The 19,565-nt window shown below is 34.3% G+C and overlaps 10 protein-coding genes across 10 annotated transcripts, besides 3 other annotated features; 4 read left to right on the top strand and 6 right to left on the bottom strand.

Annotated features, from left to right (window-relative positions):
• Nucleotides 1-11,446: part of a mobile genetic element that runs on past the window's edge.
• On the top strand, nucleotides 1,146-1,973 carry TVAGG3_0203830 (KilA, N-terminal/APSES-type HTH, DNA-binding family; the record flags this gene model as incomplete). Its single annotated transcript, XM_051226398.1, has 1 exon — nucleotides 1,146-1,973. One exon carries the CDS (start codon nucleotides 1,146-1,148, stop codon nucleotides 1,971-1,973), a length of 828 nt encoding a protein of 275 aa, XP_051111384.1.
• Nucleotides 6,546-7,403, bottom strand: TVAGG3_0203840 (uncharacterized protein; the record flags this gene model as incomplete). Its single annotated transcript, XM_051226399.1, has 1 exon — nucleotides 6,546-7,403. One exon carries the CDS (start codon nucleotides 7,401-7,403, stop codon nucleotides 6,546-6,548), a length of 858 nt encoding a protein of 285 aa, XP_051111385.1.
• TVAGG3_0203850 (uncharacterized protein) lies at nucleotides 7,544-7,699 on the bottom strand (the record flags this gene model as incomplete). Its single annotated transcript, XM_051226400.1, has 1 exon — nucleotides 7,544-7,699. One exon carries the CDS (start codon nucleotides 7,697-7,699, stop codon nucleotides 7,544-7,546), a length of 156 nt encoding a protein of 51 aa, XP_051111386.1.
• Nucleotides 7,745-8,179, top strand: TVAGG3_0203860 (uncharacterized protein; the record flags this gene model as incomplete). The annotated part of the gene is made up of 1 exon (XM_051226401.1): nucleotides 7,745-8,179. One exon carries the CDS (start codon nucleotides 7,745-7,747, stop codon nucleotides 8,177-8,179), a length of 435 nt encoding a protein of 144 aa, XP_051111387.1.
• TVAGG3_0203870 (uncharacterized protein) lies at nucleotides 9,812-10,282 on the top strand (the record flags this gene model as incomplete). Its single annotated transcript, XM_051226402.1, has 1 exon — nucleotides 9,812-10,282. One exon carries the CDS (start codon nucleotides 9,812-9,814, stop codon nucleotides 10,280-10,282), a length of 471 nt encoding a protein of 156 aa, XP_051111388.1.
• Nucleotides 10,550-11,446: a terminal%2Cinverted (terminal inverted repeat of Maverick-2 transposon ID:TVAGG3_0203750).
• Nucleotides 11,447-19,551: a mobile genetic element.
• Nucleotides 13,437-14,312, bottom strand: TVAGG3_0203890 (protein of unknown function, DUF4106 family; the record flags this gene model as incomplete). The annotated part of the gene is made up of 1 exon (XM_001304685.1): nucleotides 13,437-14,312. The coding sequence occupies one exon, from the start codon at nucleotides 14,310-14,312 to the stop codon at nucleotides 13,437-13,439; it is 876 nt and encodes a 291-aa protein (XP_001304686.1).
• Nucleotides 14,595-14,795, top strand: TVAGG3_0203900 (uncharacterized protein; the record flags this gene model as incomplete). The annotated part of the gene is made up of 1 exon (XM_051226403.1): nucleotides 14,595-14,795. A coding segment is annotated over one exon (201 nt), but the record flags the coding sequence as incomplete, so codon positions are not given.
• Nucleotides 14,812-15,231, bottom strand: TVAGG3_0203910 (protein of unknown function, DUF4108 family; the record flags this gene model as incomplete). The annotated part of the gene is made up of 1 exon (XM_001304684.1): nucleotides 14,812-15,231. One exon carries the CDS (start codon nucleotides 15,229-15,231, stop codon nucleotides 14,812-14,814), a length of 420 nt encoding a protein of 139 aa, XP_001304685.1.
• On the bottom strand, nucleotides 15,268-16,503 carry TVAGG3_0203920 (uncharacterized protein; the record flags this gene model as incomplete). The annotated part of the gene is made up of 1 exon (XM_051226404.1): nucleotides 15,268-16,503. A coding segment is annotated over one exon (1,236 nt), but the record flags the coding sequence as incomplete, so codon positions are not given.
• On the bottom strand, nucleotides 18,250-19,515 carry TVAGG3_0203930 (protein of unknown function, DUF4106 family; the record flags this gene model as incomplete). The annotated part of the gene is made up of 1 exon (XM_051226405.1): nucleotides 18,250-19,515. One exon carries the CDS (start codon nucleotides 19,513-19,515, stop codon nucleotides 18,250-18,252), a length of 1,266 nt encoding a protein of 421 aa, XP_051111391.1.
• Nucleotides 19,552-19,565: the final 14 nt, after the last annotated feature.

The raw sequence follows: 19,565 nt of genomic DNA on the forward strand, positions 1-19,565 counted from the left end.
TAAAAAAAATAAATAAAATAAAACTAACTTTATTTTTTCTATCTTAAGGAAATTCATGAAAATTCATGAGGGTGAGAAATTAGGTGAAAAAAGAGGTGACATCTCACCTCTTCACCTATAATATATTTTTGGTCATTTACACTCATTTACGAAGAAGTTATGACAAAGCATTTACGAAGAAGTTATGACAAAGCATTTACGAAGAAGTTATGACAAAGCATTACGAGAAGTTATGACAAAGTACGAAGAACAAAGTCACGAGGGTGAAAAAAGAGGTGAGAAAACAGGTGAAATCTCACCTCTTCACCTAAATTATATTTTAGGTCAAAGCTTCCACGAGAGAAAAGATTCCTCATTCGCTAAGGATTCCAAAAATGAAAAAATCATTGATTTCGGCTGAGAAAAAACAGCAAAACCCTTCTTCCACGGGAACAAAGAAATAAAGAAGAAATAAAGTAAATTTTTTATTTATTCCCGTGGAAGATAGAGCACTTTTATGACACTTTTTATTCACGACAAACAAGACAAATAAAGAAAATAAGAAAATACGGCGCTGTCGCGGTTCGAACCACAGACCTTGACCCCTCCATAACACCACCTTAGACCACTGTGCTACGTAGCCTGTCGACATAAGATTTTATAAATTGCATATTTGACGTAAATTTATTTCCATCTGGCTTCCCACTGCATAAGATATTCATACGTGTTTGTAAGACATTCATTAAACTTCTTTTCTATTGCATCTAATCTTGCGTTATTTTTTTCAATAACTTGTCTGTATTCTTCATCATCTCCAGCAGTGTTTGGGTCTTCACGTTTAAAATATTCATTGTTAACCAATTTTTTATCTACAAATTTTATTAGTGTTTGATTCACTTCGTTATGATAACGGTCATATTCTTTCAATACGTAAGTGAAGACAAAATGCGTCGTACCTTCAATCTTAAAGCTTAAAGAACTTTCAACACAGTTTTGAGGGTCTGTCAGTGCGTCAATGAGATAGTATTCGAAGTCAGTCAATAATCTTTTTAAAGTCATTTCATACAGGATAAAATTTAATGTTGTGAAGAAATAGTGTTTATCTCAGAAAAAATAAAGTTAGTTTTTATTTTATTTATTTTTTTATCCTGTATGTAAGAACAGTAATGTCAACATTAGAGAACACAACAACTGCTATCGTTCATGAAGCCATAAATGAAGAATACGAATACATACAATATAACAAACAATTGAGACTCATTCGTTCAGTCAAAGATGATATGTATCAAATGCAAAGTATAATGAACGCTCTTCGTTCTACAAAGCAAGCATATCATTGGTTTGAAAACCAACAGGCAAAAGAACTTTTAGAAGAATTTCCTCATATGATTGCTTCCCTCGGAAAACCGAGGGAAGAGATTCCGTACGAAAATCGCAAGAATTTGGCACCTGGTTTGAAAGGTTATTATGTTCATAGACTTTTAGTAAATGCTGTAGCAATGTGGGCTTCACCTCGTTATGCTTGTTATATTTTCATGATGTTAGATGAACTATATAAAGCAGAACGTGGAGAGATGGAAAAGAAACTTCAAGCAAAAGATGAAGTCATTGAATCCAAAGACAAAAGCATACAGAAAAGAATACCACGTTCAGTACCAAAAGGAAAGGAAAAGAGTTATAAGTATATGATTTATACTGAAGAGTTGGAGAAAGAAGAAGATAGAGATATGGTTATGTTGCATTTAGTCAGAAGAAACAACAAAAGCTTTTACGACCTTGCTAAAATATATAAATCTGACAGAAACTGGTTCTATCGTGAAAACTTACCGATTTCAATGACACCGAATGAGCAAATAAAAGAAATTGTCAAAAATACTCTTCCTCAAACACACTATGACATCAAAGGTTGCACAATACTTACCTTCAAAGAAGACTTAACATTACTGAAGGAAAAAATAACAGAATATTTCGATAACTTCAAAGAGGAAGAATGAAGTCACGACAACATTAACGAAGAAGTCACGACAACATTAACGAAGAGAGAATGAGGTGAAAAAACAGGTGATATCTCACCTCTTCACCAAAAATATATTTTTGGTTAAATAGCTTCAGGGTCAATTTCTTCAACCATTTCACTTCCTTCGTCAATGTCAATTGAAGCTTCTTCAACCTTTGGTAAGAACTTTTGTATAACATCTTTGTTCGTTATTGTCTTCAGAGATGAAGGATAATATTTCACAGATGTTTCACCCTTCTTATATTCTTTCTGTTCGGAAAGATTCATAGCAATACTGAAGAAGTCAATGTTGGAGTTCTTTATGACAGTATAGTGTGTATCTTTGACATTCACGAAGAAACCCTTTTGTTTCAAAACTACTGCTAACTCTTGTGAAGTATAACGTTTGCGGTCAATGACGATAGCTAATGGTCTGACATACTGACCAAACTTAGATTCTTTCACAAACTTCTTGTTAAAGATAACATTAACGTTTGAAGCATTATTGAACTCATTCTTGATGGCAGTAGCGAGAGCATTGTATGAAAAGAACTTGCAATCTTGCATGTGTTTCATTAAAATAAAAATATTAAATTATTTTGAAAAATAACTTAAAAAAAATCTAATCTAATTTTTTCAAAAATATTTTTTTATTTCCTACTAAAGATGTATCGGAAGTTGTCTAAGTTAGAACACTCGGAAATAAAACAACTTCTTACAGAAGCTAATATAGATGTTGCAAAGCATTACGCAACAAACAAAAAAGCACTCGCTGACTTCATTAAAGACTATAATGGTGCAATAAGTTATGATAGAATTCATGAGTTCATAAAGCCGCAACGCGGCGAGGACGAAGTCCATGCAAGAGCATTTCCTTTAAATGACATTGCTATTGACTTATATCATAGACGTTCAGTACCTCATGAAGTAAGAAGAGAGATGTTTGACATAACAAATGCAAACGTTGGTGAAACAAGAAGAGCTGTACCTCATGAAGTAAGAAGAGAGATGTTTGACATAACAAATGCAAACGTTGGTGAAACACGAAAGAAGAGACACACTGAAACAACAGAGAAGAGAGATGTTTAAAAGTGCTATAGAACAAGTTCGCAAAGCTAACGATGTCATTCGTTCCATTGACGACAAACCAAAAGAAGGTGAGAGATGGTTAAAGAAAGATGAAGAGAATAGGAAGAGAAATGTGAAGTCAGGCAATAGACTCATTGACTTTAACATCGAAGCTTTAGATGAACCAAACAGAGACTACTTACACAAACATTTCGGTAAGGTTTTCATGAGACTCTTAGAGAAAATTAAAATAAACTCGCAACAGAGATGGATGGTATGTTATAAACTTGGTGGAAAGTATGAATGTTCTACGTTAAACCTCAATAATATTGGAACATTACTACATCAGCTCTTGAAGGAGAACTTTATATCAGAGATAGAAGCAAATGCTGCAGGTATTGTTGAAATGCACTATGACTTCTTCTTGACAAACATAAAGAATCTTACCGAAATAAAGATGTATGATTTAACAGAATATGAAGGCTTAACGATGTCAGATGTAAAGAAAGGCAAACCAAAAAAGAGACCATATAGAGATGAAAGCACACTGACAAATGACCAGAAAGCCATTTTGGAAGCTCTTAAGCAAACAGGAAACCCAGCACTTATAGAAAGCTTTTGGAAAGATAATGGTGAAAAGAAGTTTTATAAGAAGAGAAGCGGTCAGTTCTGGAAGTATCTTTGCACATTACCTATAAATCTTGAACGCTACCAAATCTTCAATGAACTGAACAAAAGAACTGCAACACTTATGACAGAGGACAATTGTTTCGTTTATGCTTGCATTCAGGCTGGAGTAAATGAAGAAACTATTGACCACATGAGAGAAGTCATTCGTGTTAGAGACTTTCCTCAAAGTAAAGTACAAGAAATTTCCGACAACAGGTATAGCATTTAATGTTACCATTGGTTATTTCAATGACTCAAGACATAATGAAATAAAGAGATATATACCAAAAGAATGCGAAACTGTTAGAACTATTGACTTACTTCTTGTTGAAGACCACTACATGCTAAATGAAAGATTACCAATGACAACATATTTCATTCGCAACTATATAGAAATCTTGAAGGAGTGTGGTGGAATGAACATTGAGAAACAGATGAAGATTTATACAAAGAGAGAAGATAAATATGTAGTTCGTTATGATAGAACAACACCGCTATGGGATGTTATGAAAACATTGTGGGAGTGCAAATATTTCGAACCTATTTCTTATGGAGAACTTTTCACATATACTACTGACTTATATAAACAGAACCTTGCACCATTTAAAGATTTGACATATGCTCCAAAGTATTGTGTACAACTGAAGAAGAAAGCAGAGTCAAAAGAAGTAAATAAAGCTAAATGTAAATTCATTCCTGAGCACGTTTTCTTTGCTGACTTTGAGTGTAGCACAGACGGCTTTCATAAAGCTTTTAACATCTGTTATGACAGTGAAGATGGTTCAGTGAGTGAAAGCATTTGGGGTCAAAACTGTGCAACAGAATTTTTGGAAAGACTTCCTGACAAGAGTTTAATATATTTCCACAACCTCAGTTATGACATAAACTTCATCTTAAGACACATGACAGAAGTGAAAGGAACTCCCATCATTAAAGGTTCACGAACAATGCAAATAACTGGTTTATATAAAGGACGGGCAATTATTATAAAAGACTCTTACAGTGTTATAAATAAGAAGCTTAAACTATTTCCTGCTATGTTTAACTTACAAACAGGACCGAAAGAAGTATTTCCATATAACTACTACAGCAGTGTTTTGTTAGCAAATGACAACAGAACTGGTGTCATTTCTGAAGCATGTAAGTTTATCCATGATGCAGATACATTTATGAAAACATAGATTCCATCAAAGGTTGCAGAATAGATGAAAACCACTTCGACTTAGAAAAATATAGCACGTTTTACTGCAAACAAGATGTAAGAATTTTAAGAGAAGGTTTTGTAAAGTTCCGCAATGACTTATTGAAAGAGTTTGATTTAAACGTTTATGACTACGTTAGTATTTGTTCTATTGCTAACAAATTGTTTGAGAACAGAGTATACTTCCCGAATGGAAATCTTTATGACCTCTCAAATAAACCAAGAGAATTTATTTCGAGATGCATTCAAGGTGGAAGATGTATGTTGTCAGATAACATGAAACAAAAGAGCAAAAAGAAACTCATTGCTGACTTCGACACTGTTTCATTATATCCTTCAGCTATAGCAAGACTTTATACTTTAGAAGGTATTCCAAAAGTATTGAAGGAAGAAATGTTAAGCACAGAGTATCTCATGAGACATTTATTCGATGATGACCAAAAGGAACCCATTGGTGAAAAGTTTATGTCTGGCTTCTTTGTTCTCATTAAGATAACAGAGATTGGTATACCCAGACACTTTCATTTAATAGTTTGCGACCCTGAACTAAATCCAGAACTTAACGTTCCAAGAAGTTCAAACACTTGCTGTCTCATGTATGTTGACCATATAACATTACAAGACCTCATAAAATATCAATGTGTCAAATGTGAAGTGTTGCAAGGATACTATTACGATGGAAACAGAGATATGAGAATAAGAGATGAAGTAAAGAAGTTGTTTGAGTTAAGGTTAAAGTATAAGAAAGAAGGAAACCCCTTACAAGAAATTATAAAACTCATTCTGAACAGCATTTATGGCAAAACTATTCTATCTCCTATTGAGTCAAAAATAACCATAGTAAATGACAAAGATGCTATAAGATATGCTATAAGAAATTACAACCATATAGTGAAGTTCGAAGGTTTGGATGGTTCAGATAAAACTATTTTCAAGCTAACGAAAAGCATTTGCAGACACTTTAACTTCTGTCCACTTGGTGTTAATATTCTGTCTATGTCAAAACGTATTATGAATGAAGTATTCTGTACTGCTGAAGATATGGGTCTTCAAATCTTTTACCAGGATACCGACAGTATGCACTTATATAATGAAGACATCCCAAAGCTTGCAGCAGAGTTTAAGAAGAGATATGGTCGCGAACTTATAGGAAAGAACCTTGGTCAATTTCATAGCGACTTTGCAGAAATAACACCTGGAAAACAAAGTTTAGCTTATAAAAGTATTTTCTGTGGAAAGAAGACCTACATAGACTTACTCACTAACGATTTAAATGAAGTTGCATTTCACTGCAGAATGAAAGGCGTGAAGCAAGATGTTATTGCTTTAACCGCTAATGAAATGTTTCCTGAAGCTATACAATGCTATTACAATGAAGATAAGAACATTCACATACCTGTTGGAACATATGACAAAGACTCTGAGTTCAGTTTAATGAAACTTTACAAAGCACTTTATGATGGTCAAGAGATTGCATTCGACTTATGTAAGTCATGTCAACCTTGCTTTGCTGAAAAGTTCAACTTTTCAATAACGACTAAAACAAGCTTTATTCGTAAGTTGAAGTTCTGAGGTCATTTATTTTTGTCAGCAATGAGGTCATTCGTGATAAAAATAAAGCTAGCGTAGATTTTACAATACTGCGATGGTAGAGTTTAAGAGTTGTGCTTCAATGTAGAGACAGTCCTTATGGTCTGGAGGTAAGAACACTGGACATTTATGGTCATGAGTGGAGAACATGTCTATCCAAAACTCACGATTGAAGCCAGTTAATTTATAGTATTTAGGGTTAGGAAGTGGTGAAGTTCTTGTATGACCAATGAACTCATTTTCAACGCCTTTGGCTATATTAGAGTAAAGTATTGCTTGCTTTCTATCCCAAATGCCAGGTGTTACAATCTTTGAAAATTCATTTTTCCTCGGAAGCATTGCATCATAATTGAAAACATTCTTAAAATCATCACTTGGTTCGGAGATTTGAAATCTTATACGTAATGGATTTTCTTTCTTTTTAGCGACTTCATTGAATGGTGAGAATACAATGAATTGACAGTCATGTGTTCCATCTTCATTTTCATTAAATTCATAATGAAAGTCTATAAGTTGTGGCTGACTACCTTCTTCCTTCAGTTGTGCAAGAAACTCACGTAAAGGCTGTAAAGTTTGTACTTCAATGTTGAACTTTTTCTCGAACATCTCATTAAATGAAATCATACATTGCAACAATGTTGTATCGTCTTTAAAGTATTTGTATATGTGAATGTTTTGGGCGCTTAAAGACTGTTCGTCATTTTCTATCTCGACTTGAAGTATAAAGTCAACCTTTCTGAAAGCACGTGTTATATACATAGATGTTATGCCAATGTACTTCTCTTCATTTATGTTCACAATCCAGTCTGTTGGAAACTTAAACGTTACTCTGTTCCCCTTTATTTTGACGTCAGGGTTTTCACTACTGAACGCAACAGATAAAGGTATTTGTCTATACATTTAATTCGGATAAAAATAAACCATTTACTCTTTCTTTGCTTCAGCTTCCTTTGCTTTTTGTTCTTCCTTTGCTTTTGCTTCTTCTCTAGCTTTCTTTGCCAGCAAACGTGGGTTCTTCTGTCTTCCAGCAGCTAATGCAGCTAGTTTTTTTCACTAAGTTTTCTCTTTGGTCTCTCTGGCTTTTGTTCTGGTTTTTGTTCCTTCAGTTCGGATAAAATTTGTTCACGAATTTCTTTCTTCAATGCTTCAACATCTATGACCCCTTGGGTCTTGTCCGTAGGATTTGACTGAGTCATTTGACTGTAGATAAAAAACTAAATTAAAACTTTAACCGATGTAAAATGAGCTTGTCAAAATCAGAACGAGAGTCTATTATATTAAATGACGCCAGAGGAATACAACATCCTTTCTATTATGTAAGTCAGAGTAAAGATGGTAAAATATATGTAAGAAAAAGAAAGGTTCCATTAGCGAATACAGAGAGCGACAACATTAAGGTGCATGGCAAGGGCGAAGCCCACGAAGCCCATATAAAACCTTCTGTACAAACTGAGCCACCAATAGAACAAGAAGAAAAGAAGCCAGATGTACTTTCAATAACGAACCAAGAGCTTATTGCAAAGTTCGTGAATTTCATTGAAAAGCAAACCGAGTCAAAGAACCCTGACCCACCAGTGAAAGAAGTTGAGACAAAAGAGAATGTACAGTTCATTGAAAATGTCAAGAAACAACTTCCACCACGAATGCCAAGAAGAAGAGTGAGAATAATGAAGTAAATAGATATTTTTATCTGAAGTAAATACATGCAGAACGAACAGCTAAACGAATTTACTCCAGCAGAGCATATTCATCAGATTCGCTCATATTTCGATATCATAGACAATGCAGTTCAAATTGGTGACACTAATAGAAAATATTCTGACGCAAAGATTCCATCACAACCTGGAACTGCTAAAGATAACACATGGGTAACATTCAATCTCTCACCTCCTGGTGAAAATATGTTGGACCTTTACAATACATTCATTACGTATAAAATGGAAGGTCAATTTATTGTAGATAAAGAAATTGGTTCAGGTTCCAATAAAACAAACCCACCAGGATTTTGGATTGGTTTCGATGACGCTTTCTATGCAGTTGCTGGATATCAAATCCTTGCAAATGGTCGTATCGTATATTCTCAAGACAACGCAAGAGAAGAAGCATATATAACTTCAAACTCACAAACTACCGAACAAATAAAGAAAGTAGATGTTTTCTCAAAGACTCGACATGAAGATGTATGGAGTCATTCGGGAACATGCAGAACAGGACAAATTGTTAGTGGTCCAATTACAGCAGGAAAATCATTTGATTTTAAGCTTCGTTTAAGAATTCCTGTTAGAAGATTCCTTCCATTAGAAGCTATTCGATTTATTCCAGCTTTTGCAGGAAACATTCAGCTTAAAGTAAAGTTCAGTAGCGACGCCTTACAATGCACATCTATATCTGTAAATGATATCATTGCTTTCAATCCAACTCTTAAAGTTGCATTTGCTTCAGATTCAAATCCACCGACAAATAAATTTGTTCCATGGAATGAACCATTCACTATGATAACGAAGGCAGTAGAAGCTAGTGGAACAGTTACTATTACAACTGTAACCCAGCAACTATTTCGAACAAAGATGGATTTTAATGAATGTTTCATTCATCCAAAGTCATTCTCTTTAGACCCTAACATTTATACAGAACTTGTAGAACATTATACAAACGAGGCTTTATGTTTTCCTGTTAAAGTTATGGATTGGATTCCTATGGACGGTTCATTCTCAAAGAATACAGATAGTTCAAGTGCAACATTTACAGCAGCTTATACGCCTATTAATGTTAAAAGTATTTGGGCACTATTTAGAAAGAAAGACAACTATTATGTTAATTTTGAGAACCCTAAGTTTAAATATCTTCAGCTTTCCATGGGAGCTTATGGAAATATGCCTGCAGAACCTGAAAAATCATATGGACCTGTATTTTATGAAATGGTTGCGAACGCTTGCAATACAAACAATGATATGATTGGATTTAATGAAGATGTTATGAGGTCATTGGTGGATGATGGTAGTGTGGAACATAAATGGGATAGCTATGACAACACACATTTCTTATGTGGTTTTCCAACAGAAGTGGACTTTTGCTTCCAGCAAGGTCAAACATCTACTGCTCCAATAACATACAAATTGTCTGTTAAAGGACCTATTGAACTAGCAACTGAAAACGTACCAAAGCCACTTATTGGATTTATGAGGGATTGTTGCTTTGCAATACAAGTAAGACAGTCAGGCATACCAATAATAAGACTTGACGACTATAACTTAGCCACGGACGACAGTGAGGAATAAAGGATGAACGTTTATTTTTAAAGCTTATAAATGAGTTCTTCATCAAGCTCTCGTGAACCTTCACCATCTATGAAACAAACTTTACCAAACGATTATGGAGCACCTATTGAATATTTCTTACGAGCTGCACAATGGCAAAGAGCAGTCTCACCAAGGTTAGGTGTTCCACCAGCTCCTGTCAAAAATAGCATTTGGTCAAGTCCTTATATAAAATATGGTCTCCCACTAGGTTTGCTAGCTACAGCAGGAGCAGTAATGATGTTGAAAAGAAATAAAGCAAATGTTATAAATAATACTGAAGTAGCTGAATTTGAACAAACTCCGACACCATCGCCAAAACCAACGTCAAAACCAACGCCTTCACAAACAACACCTTCAATGACTCCTGAACCTATGAAAGTACAAACTCCTGTTCAAAAGTCAACTCCAAAACCGACTCCAACATTTAAACCAGAACCTACTCCTCAAATAAATCGTAAAACTCCTGCGTTTCCTTACTGAAAAAATAATGTTAGTTTTATTTTATTTGAACATTTTATTTAGAGTAAAATGACGACTAAAGTCACTGAAGCAATGAAACAAAAATTTTTGGTAGAATACATTAAATCAGGAGCGGTTCCAGAAGGTTTTTACGTTCATACTATGAAGGATGGTAGAGTTCAGTTTAGAAAGATAAAGCAACCATTAGATAGAGAAGGTATATTAAGGAAGATTAAACTTCATGAGGACAACATTGCTGAACTTAGGAAGAAGTTAGAAGAGTTGGAGAAAGGAAGAGAGTTATAAAGCAATGAATTCATGAGGTGAAAAAAGAGGTGAAAAAAGAGGTGAGATTTCACCACTTCACCTAAATTTATTTTTGTGCTATGTTTTCATACGTGTGAGGGTGGTGATATCATTAATTTTAAGTTTATTTTTTTATAAATGACAGAACAAAAATATAACATTTCTACTCAGCAGGAATGAGACCCTTACTGACTATGTATTCGTTTAATGCTTGATGAAAACAATGGTACATATTATCGTATGGGTATACACAGCGTCTGTTTCCATCGTCGTCGTATATGTAGAGCTCAAATCCAGTCCAACCTTCTTTTGTACAATATGTAGCTTTATTTAAGTATGCATTTATGTAGATAAGGCAATTTTCTTCATCGCTCCAGAAATAATTTTTGTTCTTTGTTGAAATAGTTTTCGTTCCTCTGCGACCATAAGGAATGTATGCAATGAACTTTGCGTCATATGGGATTGTAATATATTCGGGGTTTCTTTCATCGTCAATGGGTCTGTCTTTGTTAAAATGCATGTTTCTCAGTTTTACTTGAGTTTTGAATAGTTCACGGAAACGTTCTGGGAAAGAGTCATAGTAAATGTAGTCGGACATGTCTTTGTAATGAAATAAAAAATTAAAAAAAAAATAAAAATAGGTTATTTTTTATTTAGTGAGGACGGTAGTGAAGTCGTTAGTGAAGTCATTAGTGAAGTCATTAGTGAAGTCATTAGTGAAGTCGTTTATGTGTCAGATGGTTTTGTAAATATTTAAGGTTAAGTTGGTGTTATGGTTGTGTTGTAAAATATACGTTACCGGTTTCGTAAAGTGTCAAAACCGCTAAGTGGTGTACGGAGGCGCGCAGTGCCGCCGTACCCAAGTTAGGGATACTAACTAACTTACCGATTTCAATGACCCCAAATGAAGATGTGAAACAAATAGTTCAAGATACGTTACCTCAAACACACTATGATATTAAAGGTTGTACAATTTTTACCTTCAAAGAAGATTTGCCATTGTTAAAGGAAAAAATAACAGAGTATTTTGACAACTTCAAACAAGTAGAGTAAATTGCACTCTTTATTTTTACGCTTGACTTCAGATGGCTCAGGTAGCTCAATGAGGTAAATTGCCTCGTCAAATCCTTCTGGCATTCCGAGTCCTTCCATCCGACAGGAAAATATTTTCCCGACAACTGGAAAATATTTTCCCGACAACTGGAAAATATTTTCCCGACAACTGGAAAATATTTTCCCGACAACTGGAAAAAATTTTCCCGACAACTGGAAAAAATTTTCCCGACAACTGGAAAAATTTTCCAGTTGTCCGTCCGTAAACCATTCAAATTTTCGAAAATTGAGAAGTTTTTGGTCGAACTTCAGAAAAGTTTTTCTAGTGATGCGAAAAATTCCCAAACATATGGGGTTTCTCATATCCCGTCCCCTATCGTTTCCCCAATTCAATTTTTTTTGGAATTTTATTTTTTTTTCCCGCCCATTTGAATTAAAAATGGGCGATTTTCGTTAATGTGATTGAAATATCATAAAATTAATACGTATTTTAGCTAATAATTCTATTTTTATACAATATTCTCTCATTAAATCAACATTTTTTTCTAATTTTAATTTTTAATTTTTAATTTCTTCATAATTTTAGCGATTTATGCTCATTATTAGCAAATAAATAATATATATAATATACTTATTTCATTTTATTCAGATAGGTCTTTGGGATTGGGATACCTTGTCCAAATTCAGAGGAAGTTTGAGAGGTTGGGATGGGGTAGCCCATATTCAATTATCCCAAGTGTACTCCACGAATTTAAAATTATATTATATTATTGATGACATATCTAAATTTATAGATAAAAATTTCAATGCGTACACAATTTTTTTTGAGAAAATTCTTTTTTTTTACTTATTTTCATTCATAAAAGCTCACGTGAACTTAATTAACAACTGAGACATTTCCTATGAAATCATTTAATGCCGTCAAAATAGACATGTCTAAGCTGTTTTGAGTGACTTTCGCTCGATGTCTGATGCAATATCAGACATCGAGCGAAAGTCTCTCATATTGGCAACACATCCATACGATCAATACTATAGCTACGAATTACAAGCCTGTTTGGGCAATTTTTGGCCGAGTTCTGATTTTTCATTAGATCTCGAGCGAAAGTCTCTCAAATTGGCTGCCAGTTCATAAGAGTGAAACTCTAGCTACGAATTAGAAGCTTGCTTGAGAGACTCTCGCTCGCGTTGGGATCTGCATCAGAACTCGAGCGAAAGCCTCTCAAAGTGGTAAGACCTGCTCATTGTTGAGCAGGAGCTGCGTAATGTGTTCGAGCAGAGTGAGGCTCTTCTAAGATCTTCCTTGTGATTGGAAGAAATTAGAAGAGTCTCACTCTACTATTTTGTAATTGTATGCCCGGCCTTTGAGTGACCAGGGCTGCGTAATGTGTTCGAGCAGAGTGAGGCTCTTCTAAGATCTTCCTTGTGATTGGAAGAAATTAGAAGAGTCTCACTCTACTATTTTGTAATTGTATGCCCCGGCCTTTGAGTGACCAGGGCTGCGTAATGAATTCGAGTAGGATTGTACAATAGCTCGGCAAACGCCGAGCAAATTGATATAAACGTACATCCCACAAAAAATGGATTGTCAAAATTTATCCCAAATTTTACAAAACCACAGCGGTTATGACATCCCAGGGCTAAAAAAATTCGGAAACTCGCATCTCTAGTTTTTCCTTCCGACAGGAAAAAATTTTCCTTCCGACAGGACACAAACGGATGACTGACGTTTCTCTTCCTGAATGCCTTCCAAAGCCAGAAGAACCAACAGCCCCAGCACCACAACAGACTTACTAAGACTAAACACTTACATTTTTCAAGCTTGACTTTTTACAATTTGAAATTTGTTTGCGTAGATATGAATTCTGAAAGAAGTATGAGGGTCTTGTATGACTTTGTACTTCTCCCATAATTCATATCTGTCAAACTTACCTGCCATGGACTCTTTCATAAGTTCCATGAAATCGTCTTCGGACAATCCGGGGAAAAGTATTATGTCAGTAAGTATTCTTTTAACATCCTTACTTAAACTCTTTGCTGTCTGTACACATATTACGACTGAAATGTTAAAGTGCCTAAGTTTCTTGAGAATTCGACACATGTCTTGTTCTCTATTCTTTAACAAAGGATGAGAGGCGAAATCATCTAAGATAAGAAGACATCTATGAGGGTACGTTTTCCAATCATAAGATTGCAATTTCTTCGAAATGTATTCTATCTCTTTCTGTTTGTTTCTGAAGTGTTTCTTCTCTAATATTCTCTGCATTTCCTCATTTGGGTCTTTAAACTTAGAATTTATATACTCATTTATAGCATTATACTTCAAAACTCTTCTTTGGTACTTCTTTATCCAATCTAACAACTCAGTATCCTTTATACATACTAACTTAGACTTCTTTATAATATCTTTGAACGAATTGACGGTTTGGTCAAATTGACCAGAAGTCGAACAAATAACAACTAACTCATAGAATGGGTTCTTCTCATCTAGTTCTTGTTGTTGTGCAGCCATTTTAAGATAAGTGAAAGTCTTACCCGACCCAGGTGGTGCAATTAGACCTGTTATACCATTCTGAGCAAATAAGAACTTGTCATGTATGGGTTTTATCTGAGCATTTTCCAACTTCCTCTTGTTCTTGTTTAAAACATTCTCAAATTTTTTGTCAATGTCAGCAAACTTTTTTTCTAACATATTTTTAGAAAAATTAAAATTTTTATCTTTTAGAAAATGTCTAGCGATTTCGCTATCTATATTCGAGACAAACTTTTTGACAGCAAAACATCTGTCGACCATAAAATCTTACATAGTGTAAACAAGAAAGGTGAATTTGTTCTATAGTTCTGTTTCTGGGAATATGACAAGAACCATAAAACATTACAAAGAGCAGTCTTAAAATTTGTCAATGACAGACTTGTTGACAGAGATGACGCCGATTGGAAAGATGAAGTCCAACAAAAGTTCTTAGAATGCAAAGAAGACACATGCGCTGTTCTTGAAGATGAAATAGAAAACAGAATAGAAGAGCTATTAAAGGACAAAGAACTTTTACAAAAATATGGTTCTGAGAAGTTTGACATAACTCCACCAGAAAAGAAGAAGAGAGAAAAGAAAGAAAAGAAAGTAGAAGAAGAGAAGAAAGAACCAGAGCCAGAGAAAAAGAAATTTGACATGTAAAAATAAAATTTTATTTTTAGAACATTTCTGGGTCAATGTCAATGTTCTCTTCCTCTTTAGGAGCAAACACCGGCTTAGACTCTAAAATCTTTTTACCCAATTTACCTTGAACTTCTACAACTTTAGACTCATAATATTCATAGTCGTCTGTCTTCTTTGGTTCATAAGGTATAACAAGTTTGTATGCTTTGCCTTCTTTAAGGTTTGAAAACCTTCTGTCAAAACTTTCTTTGACTGTTAACAAACCTTCTATGTCTAAGTCTTCAAATTTCGCACCATTTTTAGTCACAATAGCAAACTTAACTGGTTCGATGTTCCAAACTTTGCTGAATGAAGACTTTTCAAAATGGTAGAAGTAAACATTCAAATATGTGAATGGTTCTAGTTCTTCTTTAAGTCCTGACATGTACTTATTTACTGAGATGAATTTTGCCATCTTTTCTTCAGAATAAAAAAATATTTTTTTTAAAATTTACTCAGAAAAATTTTTCTTTGTATATACACCATTCTCAACATCTAAAAGATTTTTGACATTTGCCAAGAATGTTCGTTTAGAAGCTGCCATATAACCATATTCTTGACAATATTGTTTATATTCATCATATAAAGACCTTTCATCTAATGACACAAAGTCAGTTTCATATATGAACAGTTCATATACACTCTTGTTTGCTTCTAACAGTGTTTGTCTCTCTTCGGTATGTGGAATTTGTCTTGGGTTGAACTTTGAAATATCTAATGTCATGAAATATGAGAACAAGTGGTTGTAAAAGTCAGATGTCAAACATTCTGACAAAGCGTCAAAATATTCAGTATCTTGCATATGAGAATCTGATGTTCTGACAACTACATATCTTCTGTCAGAACTTTCTAAATTCATCGGAACAGCATTGTTTGAAACCATAATGAAGTTTGCAACATTTTCACAAACTCTTTGGTCTTTATACTTTCTTTCAACAACTCCAACTTTGTCTGTTATAAGACTCTTCAAAGCATCTGAGTTTAAAACCTTTGTTGTATCTATACTTTGAAATTCATTGCAAACTATAAGTTTCATATTCTCAATTGAAGAGTTAAATTTACCGCAGATGTTTTCTAAGTTTGTCATATTAGGGTTCGAATAACCTTCTAACAGTTTGCACAAGATATCTGTAAAGAAAGTATTCTTACCTGTTCCTTGTTTTCCAATTATAATGAGAGCAGTTTCATTTTTAGCACTTGGATGTTGTAAGATGTTTGCAAACCAACATAAGATATACTCATAAACCTTTTCGTTTCCATTGCATATAATTTCTTTGACATGGTCTAACCAAGCTTCTATAATATTTTCTTTCCATTCTACTTGTTCATATTTATATCCAGTGAAGATAGAATAGAAGTTTGGAGATGGTGTATAAAACTTTATACCACGAACTGAAAAATCTTTAAGTTTTGACAATAAGATATCCCAAGCATCTAACATCTTCATGCCAACTTGTACGACTTTTATTTTCTTAAGTTTCTGTCTACATTCTTGTTCTGAAACTATTGTTGCTCTTGGTTTGTTAAAGACTACATCCCATTCTTTCATAACATAACATTCTGGGGCAGAGTCGACATAAATGACTAAACGTTTCAAATTCTCGACTGCTTTGTTATAGTCTCGAAATGGACACATATTTCTGAATGCTTGGAAGTCATAAAAATCTGAAACATCTATTCTGTACTTTTTATAAAAATAAAAAAATTATTTTTTTATTCTTGACTTTGTTGTTCCATTTGTTGCATTTGTTGTTCTTGAGCTTGTTGTTGAAGTTGTTCTTGTAATACAATACTTTCACCGGTTGCATCTTCCAATTCGAAACTTTCTGCCGTCATTGACAAATACATAGGACATAAAAGTTTTACAGGAACAAAGTTTGCGTCAACTAATGTCAACGTTATACTTGCCAAAGTGTTTGAGTTCACTAAGGTTGAAAATTCTGCATTCGAATGAACAATAGGCAAACCAGGCAGAGAAAGTATTGTTTATACACATAAGTATCTTTTGGTCATAATAGTTTCTGTCGACATTCGAATAACACTTTGAACCTAAGTTTGAAACAATATATAAGATTGGTGTGCTTAATGTCAATGGAATAGACATCCTTGTATACACCTTTTCCTGTTATAGGAAACTGTTGTGTAGTAAAAACCAGATATAAGTTTTGTATTATAGCTCATATCGTTTATAGTAAACTCAGTCGGACATCCAAACATAATGAAACCTGCTCTAGTTGCAGCACATGTTACACCCGTACTGAAAGTATTAAATAAGTCAACAAAACCTGTTGGTGGTATATCTGAATAAGTATCTTCAAAGGAGTATTTTTACCATTCACAACAATAAAGTCTTCTGGTGTCAAAAGAGCAAAACAGGCTTTAGTCGTCATTGTGTTTAAGGTTAGTTTACAATATCGTCCTTGAGGACTTTGTAAGTTTGTTGTTATAGAATTATATGACTCGGGGTTTTTAGTCGTAATAGTATAAACCATTATGTCTTCTGCCATTTACTTAGCAAAATAAATTTTAATGAAATGTTGTGGTCGTCAAATATTTTTATAACGTCTGGGAAACTATATTTTAAGTTCAACGTTTCACCTCCTTTCATAACGTATATCTTGTCAATGACATTATATGAAACACCACAGCAACTAATGTCGGGTTCTATTTCTTTGATGTTTATATCGTCTGCCTCTGTCAAAAGTTTCAATAGTTCTTTCAAAACTTCATGACTTGCATGAGTGCAATGACATATGAGTTCACCTTTACAGGGTTGTGTTCGACCAAGTTTAACATTATACCTAAAGCTTGACAAATCTTCTCCTGAGTTTGAAGTTTGTCTTTCAGTTGTTGGTAGTCGTTTCGAATATCTGCAACAGAACTTAAGTCTCTGTTAACTTCAGGATATGTTGGTTGTTCTTTTACAGGAACTATTGTTATACCATCTTCGTCTTCGTATGGTTTCCCCATTTCAACATCTCTGTCTTTGACATTGACAATAACACTTTGACTGTTTGTTTGAGTTGGTGAATTTAACTTCACATCTGCCACCGCCATTAAACCTTTTGAAACACTTACGCTTCTATTTTTCGGAAATGACATTTTACTTAGAATAAAAAGATGGACGTATTCGGATATCTTATTGAATTGAAGCAAAACAAAGTTTACACACAGAAACAATACAAGTTCATTGACAGAATAGTTCTTTACACAAACAATGGAAAATGTTATAGAATAGCAGTCTTTGCTGAACCAAAATATTTTCATAAAGCAAAGAAAGTTGGTATAACTGAAATGGTGAAAGTTCTTGAAGCAGACAAAAATATAACAACAAAACTGACCGATATTACTAAAGGAAAGTTTATAATACAGTATTATGTCAAAACTGGCGTACTGTCAATATTTGACGGAGAGAAGTCAGTTCAAGAACAACTTACTGACCTGCTGCCAAAATCTGCTCGATGGAAGCTGTCGTTATGCCAATCTGAGGAGCCCCAGCAGGTTTCATCGAACGAATCTTCAAAAGAGCATCTTCCGTGAAAAGTGCTATTGGTTTTGTAAACTTCTTTGCTCTCAATTCATCTGGACCGTCTCTGTCACCAGTATATTGTATTTGAACTGTACCAACAGTTGAAATACCACCCATAAAGTCTTCTGAGTCAGCAAATGGAATGCCAAGCCAAAAGTTTGAACGGTCTCCATTTGTATATTGAGTTTTTTGACCTCCTGTATGAGTCCATAGTTTTACATATGGCATAATAGAACTTTGCATTTCAGGGTTAATAGTTGTTGTGAAGTTGTTGTTAAAGTTCATAGCATCTAATGTCAAGTTGTATGACCTCATATCTTCAACTGTAGAATATTCTTCTCTTGGATAATATTTGCCATCTATGTTTATATGATATTTAATACCAGGGTTGTAGAAACAAGAATAGTCATTTATAGTTCGTCTGAACAGTACAAACATAGTATCTGCATGTTTCATTGCAGTTGTTAAAGCAATATCCGTTCTTGCACCTGGGTCAGCACTTTGGTTTCCAACTTCACCTGCAAAGTCTTTGACAGATATTTGGTGTATAGGGAACATAAGTGGAACTGCAATATATTTGGCAGCTAAAGCATTTGAAATATCTGGGTCCAACATATAGACTGCAAGTCTGCTTTCTATTCTCTTGCATTCAAACTTTTCGCATGTAAACTTAACTGGGTCCCAAGCAGTTCCAGCAGCATTGAAATAATAGTTTACTTCATTGTTGAAGTTTGAGAAACCAAAGTCTAAGTCAACTTTGTCTTTGCAAAATTCGGCGAATGATGTTTGATTTGTTCCCTTTACGTCTGTAATAGTGAATGGGTCTTGTGTTGGTGCAATGACTAAGTTATTTTTGCTTGGAGTAAGTTCGATAGAAATTTTTTCTGCCCAGTTTGGCAAGTATCTTAAAAACCTGAAGATGAGGAAAGATGACAAAGGAACTCTAAGTTTCAGTTTTACTTTGGTTACTGCTGCTGCAGTTTGTCCAGAAAGGTTAACATAAACTCCTGGAACGTTAGGGTCAAGTCTTCTTATTTTCTCAATAGTTGCATACTGGTCTGTTTGTTCTCTAGCTTGTGGTTGTACTGAGTTTCTCAAAGCAAACCATTCATAGTTTGCCCATGTTACTGTTTGAACTAAGTCAGAGTTAGAATATATCTTATATCCCATGAAAACTTCTGGAGCATATTGGTATCCGACATAGAAAATTCCATTGCAAC

The sequence above is a fragment of the Trichomonas vaginalis genome, chromosome IV (assembly GCF_026262505.1).
Source record: "Trichomonas vaginalis G3 chromosome IV, whole genome shotgun sequence".
Taxonomy (NCBI): Eukaryota; Parabasalia; order Trichomonadida; family Trichomonadidae; genus Trichomonas; species Trichomonas vaginalis.